This window comes from Anser cygnoides, chromosome 16 (assembly GCF_040182565.1).
Source record: "Anser cygnoides isolate HZ-2024a breed goose chromosome 16, Taihu_goose_T2T_genome, whole genome shotgun sequence".
NCBI lineage: Eukaryota > Metazoa > Chordata > Aves > Anseriformes > Anatidae > Anser > Anser cygnoides.
Window position 1 is genome coordinate 16,366,723 of NC_089888.1, and position 13,009 is coordinate 16,379,731.

Sequence of the window (13,009 nt, forward strand, 5' to 3'; positions counted from 1 at the left end):
AATCCTTTACCTCCAGTTCCTTTGCATCAAAATACTGCAAATACTGTTGTGGCAAAATTTCATTGAAGCCTTCAAAGAAAGCCTGTGTTTGTTCTTCAACACCCCGGGAAAGTCGCCATTCTGCTACTAGCCTGTAAAATAGGATACAGAAAGATAACTTGATCTGGCCTATGCTAACCCAAGTTCACATCTTTGTTAGCCTACTGAAATGAACTGTAAGCTATGTTAAAAAAAAATATGGAAAGTCTGGAAAGTTCTGGGGATAGAGCATTCTATAATTTTATTTGCAACCTTCACTCTGTGCAAACAGTTTTGTTTTTTTTTTTTTTAATTAAAACCCTACAATTCCAACCACTCTGCTATGGAAAGTGCTTTAGGCTCGAAGAGGAGGCAGTATCTATTCACTGATTATATTAATGGGAGCACAGCAGTCCCTAGGTATTTGGAGAAAGAAAAAAAAATGCAGAGCTGTATTCATCTAATATTCTCCCCAGAAATCTCAGTCATTATCCATGAAAAGGTAAAAACTAGGTCACGTTGTACTGGTGAAGATAAGTAGGACTGCTAGCTTACCAAGAAACGACTATGTCCATTTGGAAAGTTCCATATTTGTTTCTGTTAATCATGAAACTTTGCTCTGTGGCAGAAACTCCACTCTCCATTAATAAAAGGGTGAAAAGCAGGCAGGAGACCCGAAGAACCTGAACCCAGGGAGAAGCAGATATTATGCTGAATTCAAGCCTAACCTGTCAGGAGAACTGGAACCTAAAGGAGAGATGAAAACTTTGGGGGGACTTAAAGCAGGACCCAGAGTAAGACAGAAGAATATGACTTAAGCTGGAATCTGAGATCTCCCTGGGTTCCTGGAAACTAGAAGAGAATGGTTTTCTGCAGATACTCCCTATTTTCTACCCCAATATTAATATTTTGGGAAACTGCAAAATGCCAGTATGTTTCTTCTGCAAATATTATCATTTCTGTGAAATGCTTTCAGATTACTCATGTGATGAAAACAAATTCTACTGCCTTATTCCTTCCCCCCCCCCAAAAAAAAGCGTTCACAGAACATATTATAAGAAATAGGAAAATTCTACTATGATTCAATTTATTTTGTACCTGCGATGTGAGGTGGTTCGTTGTATTGTATTTGTGTTTTTTTTTTTGAAGCCTCAAAGCAGAGCTTATATACTGCTACACAATGAGGATATTTTGAGACATGAAAGGGGTATTCTGAGACAAATCAGCTCATTGTTCCTTTTTTTTTTTTTTTTTTTTTTTTTAACTCTTTTAGGCTCCTTCCCTCTCAATCTATTGCTTTAAAACATTCTGGTACTGCAGTCATAATCCTTCACCGATGCGATGACACGTACTGTCATAATTCATAACAATCTGGTTAGGAATGCCAAGACCTAATTATACTATAAAGCCAGTTCAGATGAAACTAGTAGCAATCCTATGTATCTTTTAAAGACTAAGGTTCATCACAAAAGCATCCAAAAATGTTCTTCTGTTTAAAACAAGCAAACAAATGACTGGGCAGAATTATCAGCAGCCTGTGAAGCCACACAATTCAAATAATAAATGCATGCAGTAATCTGGTAAAATACCCAAGGTTCACATTTGCTGTCATGATGTTCTGCTAAATTTAATCATCTCTAGAAGGAAAAAAAGTAAAGCTTCTACTAAGTGCAACCTTTTTGGAAAAGTGGATTTTTAAAAATTATTTCTATCAGGAATTTTCTTTCAAATATGAAATCCAAACAATTGCCACTTGTTGCCAACATCAGCAATTATTCATAGATAGAATTTCAGCAGTGCTTCAGATTACATAGTTTGATGGTATTGCTAGAACTAAAGAAAGAAAATGACATAAGACTATAGTTTGATGGTATTGCTAGAACTAAAGAAAGAAAATGACATAAGACTATTTTAAAATCTTAATTTATTCTTACCTAATATATTCTTCTTTATTTTCTTCTGTCACTAGAATGTTGCTACCATTTGGCTTCAAATCATGGCTTTTGATTTCACCTAAGATTTCTTTATCAACTGAGAAAAACATTTCCAAGCCACATTCTTCAATATCATTCTCTCTGTATGAAAGAAAATGTAATTTTAAATAACTGGGTAAGAACTATGTACTCAGGAGAGGGGATGGGTACGGAGAACCTTAAGCATTTTTTTTTCCTTAATTGTTTGGAGCTCAAGAATCAAGCTAAGGAAATGTTACTTACACAATAATTGTGATTTTGCAAGATTTATTGACTTCATTTCACTGATGTGTATACATGAGTTGTACTCTTGACCAGAAACTCTTAGTAGTACCCTTAAATTTACTTTTCACTATGCTTACAAATGACCTGTTGACTCTAGGATCTGTGGAATGTCTATGGAATACAGAAACTTTTCAAGTAATGACATTTTTGTATGTTTCATTACACAACTGCTTCTTCTAACAGGCAATGTAAGGACTTTAAGATGCAGTTGTCACTTTGTCAGATAATAGTGGATAAGAAAGACTTCGAATGCTTAATGAATTATCTTCAACTCCAATATATTTATGGGACTATCTTGTAAACATATATCAAACATCCCCAGCTTTTAAGTTACCAAAGTAACACATATTACTATTAAAGAGGAATTGTACTATTAGAAATTTCAACATAAGGAAGAATCTGTACCCAATAAACATTACTCAAACTCTTTTCTCTTTATAGGGGGGTTAACAGCCAAAATAACAGGCACAACATTGTAATTTATACGATATGTGCTTCTATAAAGTGCTGAGTCATCTACATATGCAGAGATCCTCATGAACATTTTCCTCCAAATAAAGTGCAAAACCAAGACATTCCTCCTGAACCATAACAGAAATGTAAGCCTTGAAAAACTGTGGTTTATCTAGCAATGGTACTTCTGAATTTGAACTCTCCAAAATACATGCTATTGAATGAAATCTCAGATGAGAGAGGGCTTCAGACTGATGGATGGTGAAATAAAATAACCTCTTCCTTTTAAAATGAAAGATATCTGTTCTAGCTGACCTAGCTTGGGTAGAGGGGCTTGACTAAATGATCTCTTGATATCCCTTCCAAACAAAATGATTCTGTGAAATTTCTGAAACAGTGGGAATGAGAAAAACAGTCACCTGATCAGAGAAGCACCATGCAATTCAATATTACTGCAAAGTTTCCTGGAAAGTTATAAACATTGCTTTTTTGGCGATGAATAAAATGATATCCTCTCTGAGAGACATTATTTTTTTTCTGCAAGTTTAGCCATTTCCTTCAAAGATAACTTCATCACCATAGCAGATAAGCAGGGTCAACTACGCAAAATCTGAAGTTTTGATCTCTGTACTTAAGAGTTCAGTGTGAGTAGCTTAGAGGTCTGAAAGTTCTCCAGAAACCTTAAGTGTCTTTTCAAATGGGCAAAGCCTTTCATGGATTCCAACCTACAAAACTCCTGTATCACTAGATATTGCTATTGATATATAGGTCGCATTTGCTCTGAAGACAGCTTTCAGAAAAATTCTTGTTACATACAGCCTTAAGCTTCCTCCTTGCTTTCTTCTGAGGCAATCAGCTAACAAAACAAAGAAGCAAACCAAACGAACTCAATAAACCCCTCAAATTACTAAGTTCAATTTAATAAAAGCATAGGTAGCCAACACAAAGAAGTCATCTGAAACCCTCACTTACAGAGTGAGATGTAATGGTTGTTCTCGTCACTAAGTTTGGAGTTTTCTAGTTCTTTACTTCAGATGTAAGCTTCTCCTGTCTTTGACAAAATTCCCTTGTTTGGGACTGCTGGTACCCAAACTTATCCTACTTGGAAAGCTCACAAGAGCAATCAACTGAACGGTATCTGGCACACTTTGAAGTAAAGATGAAGGGGGAATGCAGTGTCTAGTGCATTAGTCTGAATGCACTAGTCTGAATGCACTAGTCTGCAGTGTCTGCAAGTGCCCTTATACTGCCATAGAGAAGAAGCCTAATATTAATATTCAGAAGCTTCTGTGCTCTCTTATGGACCACTGTAAGTATAACACATGCACCTAAAGAACCATGTGAAGAACAAATATAACGCGCTTCTGCAGTACTGAAAGACCTTTCAAATATCAGCTATAAAAAAAACACATTCCTTTGTGATATACAAAGGATACTGCTGAATAAGTGCCCAGCTTACGTGCTGTCAAATGCAAAGATGTGTCTGTGTCTGCAGATAATGGCTTAAAAACAATACCCTTTTACTCTAGACTTTCCACAGAAAGTTAACGGGCTGATAATATTCAAAAGGTAAATGTTGTTACATATGAGTAAATTGAAATGAGTTGCACAAGATCATTCACCAGTAATAGCTTCGCCCATGATTAAAGACCAATTAATGCAAATTTCTTTCCTGTAACTTGCTCTTTTCATTATCATATTTACTTGTTTTTTAAAACTCAGTAAGTCACAGGATGACAAAAAACACTCTTCTTTTAAAGACAAAAATAAACATGCACCTTCTGACTACAAAACAGATTACAAGATTCGTGTAATATAACTACAGGAATCTGGCCCTACAACTTTGAGACCTTTTCTTGCCTTTCAAGTCTCAGATTCACAGTATCTTTACTCAGATATCCACTACTGACATTTCCTACTAGAATGTTTACTACACCTTTAGTAGCAAATCATTCAGTACAGAACATACTACTCATCGAACACTGTATCAAAACGCCTATCTCAAATTGTAAACATCTCAAACCTCTTATCACCTCCTCATTATCCAAGATAACCCTTCCAAGATTCGCAACTACAGGAAATGACATTCTTGTCTTTTATATTTATTTCTGCTTTTTAAAAACAAACTATCCCCATCTTTATGAAGTCCTCAAGGCTTTTTTAAACTACTTTGTGTATGATTCTTGACTAAAGTGTGTTGTATCTTTCTAGACACATAACGCAGACTAGATTTTCTGCTAAACTTCCTTATAGCAGAAACAAAAAAAAGTTTAAATTGACTATCCATCTCTTCTAAGCACCCCCACACACACCCTTTTTTTTTTTTTTTTTTTTTTTTTTTTACTCTCGGGAAAAGAAAGTCACCAGTTACTGAAACAAATGGTGCACAATAACCATGGATTACAATGTCTTGGAATCTTGCTATTATAAAAGAAGTACCAAATTACTTCGAATGGCAATTTTTTTTTTTTAATTATATCTAAAAATAGTTTTAATGCATTTCCAAAATAATGGAATTTCTGGTCTATAAACTCTAGAACCTTTTTACTTGCTGCTCTCCAGAGAGGAACCTGCAAAGGAGTGAAGGAAGACTCAACAGGATTATGATTGTAGAGCGTACAGATGATTGACAATGCATACATGGAAGGCCCTATGTAGAAATGGTCTTAAATCATCCAGGTTGGAGCAAAAAAAAAAAAAAACCAACAGCAGCTATGAAAATGTATGAGAATTAACTTTAAATCTTTGACATGAATCCTTTACACAAATTTCAGGTATGACTGACAGAATAATTATGTGACAGCATATAAGTTCCATTTGCTAACTCCAAATTATTGTAGCGCTAAACTATGTTTTCTAATTAAACCAGATATTTTAAAGCATTATTGAAAGGATTTCTTGCTAATTTTTTTTAATCGGTTATCTAAAAAGTTTCAGTGGAACTTACTCAAGCTATTTTATTTCTAATGCTGTGCAAGACCACCACATTTGTATAATGTCTAGCTAGATTTATTCAAAAAATAGTAAAAATGGAATGCACGATACTGCACAGAATAATCAGTGAACTAAAAATGCAATGGATTTTTGCATTATCAAATTATTTGTGTATCTAATATTCCATTAAAAATTCCAATACTACTTTGTAATTGACATACTCTACTGGTCAATTTGTTTGTAGTAGTAGTTTTACACTTACTGGCGAAAGTGAAAAACAAAAACATTTTATTGCTATTTCAAGAACAAAATCAAGACGAACTCACTTTACCCAGATGAGAGAGTTGTAAAACTCTGGGTCAACAGATTCTAAATCCTTGAGTCCTACTGGCTTGTTTAGGATACGCTTATAGAACGGCAGAGAGAAACCAGTGTCAATGAATTTCCCATGGAATAAAGCCTGAAGAACATGAAAATAGACAAAAAATAATGCAAAGGATGATTGATTACTCAATATGACAACATTCTGTACAGCGTACCAATGGAGTTTGATGGCCAAAGAATTAAAGTAAGCTAGAATATCATTACAGTAAATATGCTTTATTTATTTATACATAATAAAAACTATGTATGCTGATGAAAATTTCATCTCAAAGATGAATTGTTTACTAATCCATTTGACGGTACGAAGGGCTACGCAGATGGTGAAGGGTCTGGAGGGGAATATATATGAGGAGCAGCTGAAGTCAGCAGTTTGTTCAGCCTGGAGAAGAGAAGACTGATGGGAAGCCTCATCACAGTCTACAGCTTCCTCACAAGGGGAGCAGAGGGGCAGGCACTAATCTCTGCTCTCTGGTAACCAGTGATAGGAACCAATGGAACCGAATGAAGCTGCAACAGGGGAGGTTCAGGCCAGATATCAGGAAAAGGTTCTTCACCAAGAGGGTGGTTGGGCAGTGGAACAGGCTCCCCAGGGACGTAGTCATGGCACTGAGCCTGCCAGAGTTCAAGAACCATTTAGACAACGCTCTCTGACACATGGTCTGATATATGGGTGGTCCTCTGGGGACCCAGGAGTTGGATTTGATGATCCTTGTGGGTCCCTTCCAACTACGGATATTCTATTATTCTATAGTACTATATTTATTTACATGAAAAATTACAGGAGGTAACTTTTTTCTATTTCTAACTTACCATGGCAATGAATCTTCCAATAAAACGGAAGTATTTCAGATGATCTGGGTTAATATAGGAGGCTGGGTTTATTTGTAAGCAGTAGTTATCCTTCCCTGCATATTCAAACAGGCAATACATTGGGTTCAAAACTTCATGTGACAATAGAAAGAACCATTCCCTGAAATTACACAAACAACAACAACAAAAAACACATTTCAAAACATTAAAAATTACTTCAGCTAACTGATATGCTGAAAATTGACTTAGGAACTTGCTGGCACATAGCTAGTCAACCTGATTTTTTTTTAGAAATTATGGCTACACCAAACTGAAACTAACGTAAATTAGGATTTAGTAGGCAAGGTTAAAATGTTATACAGATGTCAGTGATTTGGAAAAAGACCCCTTATCTTATGGAGGTAATTAAAAGACTGCCACTGATTTAAACATTAGGCTTTTAGGGAACGCTAATATACGCCCTACCTAGTTACATTCATGTATGGACTTCTGACATGAAATTACATTTTTGTTCATTTTCAGTAAACCTCTACTTTGGTGGTAATGGTCATGCTGAAGTCAATAAACTGCGCATGTGTTCTCACTAATCACTGAGACAGATTAAAGTAATTCCTAAAGTGAACTGAAAATGCTTTCATACAGTTCTAAAACATGCACTGATGTTCTAAGGAAAGATGAGGAATAAGCTTCACTACTATTCTGAAATCATTACAGTTCAATTATCTACCTTAGGGAATTTTTCACAACAAAAAACAGGAAAAAGAAATCATTTGCCATTTTACTATAGTTTACCTTGCAACACCTCCATAATCTAAGCCTTCTTCACCAGGGAAAATAACCCATAAACGTCTCCGTAGATCCTGAGCACTGAAGCTCATTATCTAAGTGAAAGAGAAACAGCCAATTTATTTCAAGAAAATCATAAGCACTGGTTGGATATATGACTATTTCCTATATCAAGCAATATAGCATTTAATAAATCAGAGCATAAAATGTGCTATAAGTACATGAAGTACCCGCTTATGTAACTTTCATGGAATTTGAGGGGTTAGTGGCAACCTATTTCCACAGATTAACAAGTAAAAGATGCAAAAGAAAAATTAATTTTAAAATGGAAGACCTATAATTATGCCAGCAGCCTATGTAAAAATTTATGACAAAAATCAAGCCAATAAATAACAGGGGCTCAAAGTAAGTAAATTCAGGATTTGTAAAATACTATAGTGAATGATATCTGAAAGGTACCCAAGTTACACGCAATGAAGAGACATGACTAAGATCTCAAAGAATTATATTAAAAAACCACACAAAAATTATATATAAAATATTTATTTTCATTTTACAGTTTCATCTCCTAAAGAGGATAATAAAAATCTAGCATTTTTAGAAGCTAAGGAATTTTAGTAATGCTGTTTTGTTCAAATGTCAGACATTTACTTAAAGAAATTTCACAGAACATATATGTGTGAGATCATTTTTTGTCTGTAATAACAGGCACAGAATTTGGATCAAAAATTTTAAAATCTGTGCTAGATGTCTGAAGTTGTCATCACAATAGATTTTGTACCTCCAACATAGATATCTACAAATGACAAAAGAATCAGTATTAAAAAAAGAAGTCAGGTGTGTGTGATTGAGTTATAGTCTAAATTATTGACAAAGTGCCATGTTTTCCTAAATATACCTCGGTTTGTTGACATTTACATGCTTACATAATCTCTCTCGGCTCTTTCTACTATAATATTGTTACCTTTACAATTACTGTAAAAGGACACAGTACAATTTTAGAAATAAGGGTGGAACCAGTTTTCAGTTCCAGGACTTATTTCATCTACTTCTAACCCACTCTATTTGAAGACAAGAGTGTTCCAAAAGAAAAGACTAGCCAGCTGCACTAGCATTTGCTGTTTCTGCTAAGACAGTTTACAGTAACTTGAATAAGTAAGCATTAAACCTTATTTAAGAATATATATTCTTGTCTCAAAACATATTATTCAACATGTTCTAACTTCTTGACTTGACAAATTGATAACTCCTATGAGAAATGAAAAGATCAGCTAGGGACAGAGGAAGGTAGAAATTCCTATCTTCTTGCATAAGGTTTGCATCTTAATTTCTTTAAAACCAGAAAAATACAGAAGTGGCCAATAGGAATTTCATATTGTTCCCTGTAGCTCTCATCTTCTATTTAACTGGCAAGGGGAGTAATTTATTGCCACAGCGAACATTAAAAAAAAAGGTAGAATTCGAAAACACTTAAAAATAGTGTATAGAAACAAATTTAAGCACGATTTAGGTCTCTTAGCATTCTTAAGAATTTTGCTGCTAATAACCTAAGTATAATTATTAGTTTTTGTTTTCTTTTAACCACTTAATTACTTATTTAAAGACCTGTAATATCTACAGTAGAAGTAAGCTCAACTTAATATATTTTGGTACATAACCATGCTTATATAACAAAAATGGTAGGGGAGGACATGTCAACAAACATAGCAAAACATGCTAACTTCCTGAGTTGCTCTGCCACTGCTGTCCCCACAATTAATCAGCCAGTAGAGCCAGAACTTGACATTTTACTATGATCTTTTTATAAGCATGACTGTATCCTAAGTATTCGTTTTTGTTAAGTCTCTAGTAAAATTACATTATTAAGATGTCACAGGATCAAGAAAGACAAGTGACAAATTTCTTTGATTCAACTTTTCATGTCTACTAACATGTTTTAATACAATACCTGTTGAAATGAGTCTTCAAATAATGTTTTTCTGCTCACTGTAATCTTTATGTGTTGTGGCATTGCCAGTTGCTGAAATGAAATTTTTCAGAGGTGAGATCTACAACCACTTAATATTTCTCATATTGTTTTAACTGTTGTTTGTTGAATGTGTTGTTTTCAGAGGTAGAGGTAAATTTCACTAATCCACATAAAACAGTCAGTAATCAAGATGCTTGAATTTTAATTTACTCCAAGAAAAAAATCGATTCCAATACTGAGATCTGCAGCAAAGGTATACAGGCCTCCATATCCTGCTTTGAACAGGTTCAAATACTGTATTTTTACAAGACATTGGAAAAAAAATAAGATAAATAACATATTCTAAATCAGCAAGGCCTTCTACTCCAACATTCAATAATAATAATAAAAGAGAATTCAGGTTATTCTGTAAACGTGAAAAATTAGGCTATCCTCTGCTATTTTTCAAAGTATAATTCATTAACACTTGAAAACTGGAACATTTGAACCTAATACATTTTCCTAGATACCAAGTTACATAATCTTTTGATATTCATAGAGTTTAAAGGACCAAGAACGACATTGCAGTATGCTATTATGTTAGGACATGCTAAAGTACAACACAATATAGTCTTCAATGTTTAGACATGTATGGTCTGTGTCAAATGCCCTGCAGTTTCTTCCAGAAGTATTTATTTGTATAGAAACTAGACCTTATATATTAATTATATTTAAAACTACTATGTTTTCATATATTCACTTATTAAGAGCAGAAAAAGAACAACATTCTGAAACCTAGTACTTTCTAAAATAAACTGTAAATAAATTCAGGTTTTCTTTTACTCTAAAAAGTTTTAAAGTTACCCTACAACTTATATCAGCTTATACAAACCCAGTATTTGCTCACTCCTGGTTAAATTCACTTTAAGTGGGTTGATTAATTTTATTTGCAGGGCAATGAATAGTTAATTTACAGAAAGTAAACAGAAAATGAAAATTCAAACAAATGTTCTCAAGAAATAAATTTGTACCTGACACCAGAATCGGAAATAATGGACCTTTGCCTTGAAATCGCGTACATAAGCTATCTGGGGTCCATTGTCTCTGGAACCAAAGGGAGAAAAATTAATTTCCAAAGTGTTTTTGTAATTTAAAAAACAGTATGAAAATTTATTTGTTATATAGTTACGTGGTTTAGTAGGCTATCTGGCTGGAAGATTCTTATGCACTTCGTCTGGTTTTGGGGTATAGTTGTTTTTGTTTTTTTTAACTAAAAAAATCCGTTTTGTAAATTGTGGAGCGCATATGCAGTACTTTTCCCAACAGTATCTAATTCATTGTAATTTAATTAATTATCAGGAAGAGGAGATAGATGAAACCTTCTTCAGACTGCTCAAAGTAGCCTCTCAGTCACCAGCCCAGGTTCTCATGGGGGACTTCGACCACACTGATTATCTGCCGGGAAGACCACACAGATGGCACAAACAGTCCAGGAGGTTCCTGCAGTGCATTGATGGCACTTTTTGACACAGGTGGTAGAGAAGCCAACAAGGACAGGTGTGCTGCTGGACCTTGTACTAACGAATGAGGAAGGACTAGTTGGAGATGTGAAGGTAGGGGGCAGCCTTGGCTGCAGTGACCATGATTATGGTGGAGTTCAGGACCTTGCAAAGAGGAAGCAGGGCAAAAAGTAGGATTGCAACCCTGGACTTCAGGAGAGCAAACTTTGGCCTCTTCGGTCGGCCCACTGCTGAATGGGGCGGGTGTCCTTGTGACAAACGATATGGAGAAGGCAGAGTTGCTGAATGCCTTTTTTGTTTCAGTCTTTACTGTTAAGATCAGCCTTTGGGAATCTCAGACCCTGGAGACAAGACAGAAAGCCCAGAGAAAGGAGGACTTTCCCTTGGTCGAAAAGGATCGGGTCAGAGATCATCTAAGTGAACTTGACACCCACAAATCCATGGGCCCCAATAGAATGTACCCATGGATGCTGAAGGAGCTGGCTGATGTTATTGCTAGACCACTCTCAATCATCTTTGAAAGGTCATGGAGAACAGGAGAGGTGCCTGAGGGAACTGGAAGAAAGTCAGTATCATGCCAGTCTTCAAAAAGGGCAAGGAGGACCCAGGAAGCTACAGGCCAGTCAGCCTCACCTCCATCCCTGGACAGGTGATGGAACAGCTCATCCTGGAGGTCATCTCCAAGCATGTGGAGGATAAGAAGGTGATCAGGAGTAGTATGCATGGGTACACCAAGGGGAAATCATGTTTAACCAATCTCATATCCTTCTATGGTAAGATGACTAGCAGGGTAGATGAGGGGAGAGCGGTGGATGTGGTCTGCCTTGACTTCAGAATGGCTTTTGACACTGTCTCCCATAACCTCCCCATAGACAAGCTCAGGAAATGTGACCTAGCTGAGTGGACAGTGAGGTGGATTGGCAACTGGCTGGATGGCAGAGCTCAGAGGGTTGTGCCTCTAGTTGGAGGCCTGTAGCTAGCAGTGTCCCCCAGGGGTCAGTACTGGGTCCAGTGTTCAACATATTCGTCAACAACCCGGACAATGGAACAGAGTGCACCCTCAGCAGGTTTGTGGATGACACAAACCTGGGAGGAGTGGCTGATACCCCAGGGGGCTGTGCTGCCCTTCAGAGGGACCTCAACAGGCTGGAGGGTTGGGCCGAGAGGAACATCATGAAGTTCAACAAGGGCAAGAGCGGGGTCCTGCACCTAGGGAGGAATAACCCCAAGCGCCAGTACAGGCTGGGGGCTGACCTGATGGAGAGCAGCTCTGCAGAGAGGGACCTGGGAGTCCTGGTGGGCAGCAGGCTGACCATGAGCCAGCAATGTGCCCTTTTGGCCAAAAAGGCCAGTGTATCCTGGGATGCATTCAGAAGAGTGTTGGCAGCAGGTCAAGGGAGGTGATCTTGCCCCTCTACTCAGCCCTGGTGAGGCCACACCTGGAGCACTGTGTCCAGATCTGGGCTCCCCAGTACAGGAGGGACATGGAGCTCCTGGAGCGAGTCCAGAGGAGGGCTGTGAAGATGATTAGAGGACTGGAGCACCTGTTGTATGAAGCCAGGCTGAGAGAGCTGAGCCTGTTTAGCCTGGAAAAGAGAAGACTGAGGGGAGACCTCACTAATGGGTACAAATATCTGGGGGGAGGGTGTCGAGAGGATGGAGACTGTCTCCTTTCAGTGGTGACCAGCAACAGGACGAGAGGCAACGGGCACAAACTGAAGCACAGGAGGTTCCGGCTCAATATGAGGGGGCACTTCTTTACTGTGAGGGTGACAGAGCACTGGGACAGGTTGCCCAGAGAGGTTGTGGAGTCTTCTTTTCTGAAGATACTCAAACCCCGCCTGGATGCCATCCTGTGCAACATGCTCTAGGTGATCCTGCCTGGCAGCAGGGTTGGA

The 13,009-nt window shown here is 37.1% G+C and overlaps 1 protein-coding gene across 3 annotated transcripts in view; it reads right to left on the bottom strand.

Moving 5' to 3' along the window:
- ITCH (itchy E3 ubiquitin protein ligase) overlaps positions 1-13,009 on the bottom strand; it is a 66,092-nt gene that overhangs the window by 5,714 nt on the left and 47,369 nt on the right. For 2 of the 3 annotated variants that reach the window (XM_048048970.2, XM_048048971.2), the window contains 7 exons: positions 10,623-10,695; positions 9,592-9,663; positions 7,650-7,738; positions 6,858-7,017; positions 5,990-6,123; positions 1,953-2,093; positions 11-131 (listed from right to left, as the gene is read on the bottom strand). In XM_048048970.2, coding sequence (XP_047904927.1) covers positions 11-131; positions 1,953-2,093; positions 5,990-6,123; positions 6,858-7,017; positions 7,650-7,738; positions 9,592-9,663; positions 10,623-10,695 — 790 coding nt within the window. Of the gene's footprint in view, positions 1-10; positions 132-573; positions 702-1,952; positions 2,094-5,989; positions 6,124-6,857; positions 7,018-7,649; positions 7,739-9,591; positions 9,664-10,622; positions 10,696-13,009 lie in introns of all 3 variants that reach the window. The other variant, XR_007158511.2, reaches the window with a different exon arrangement.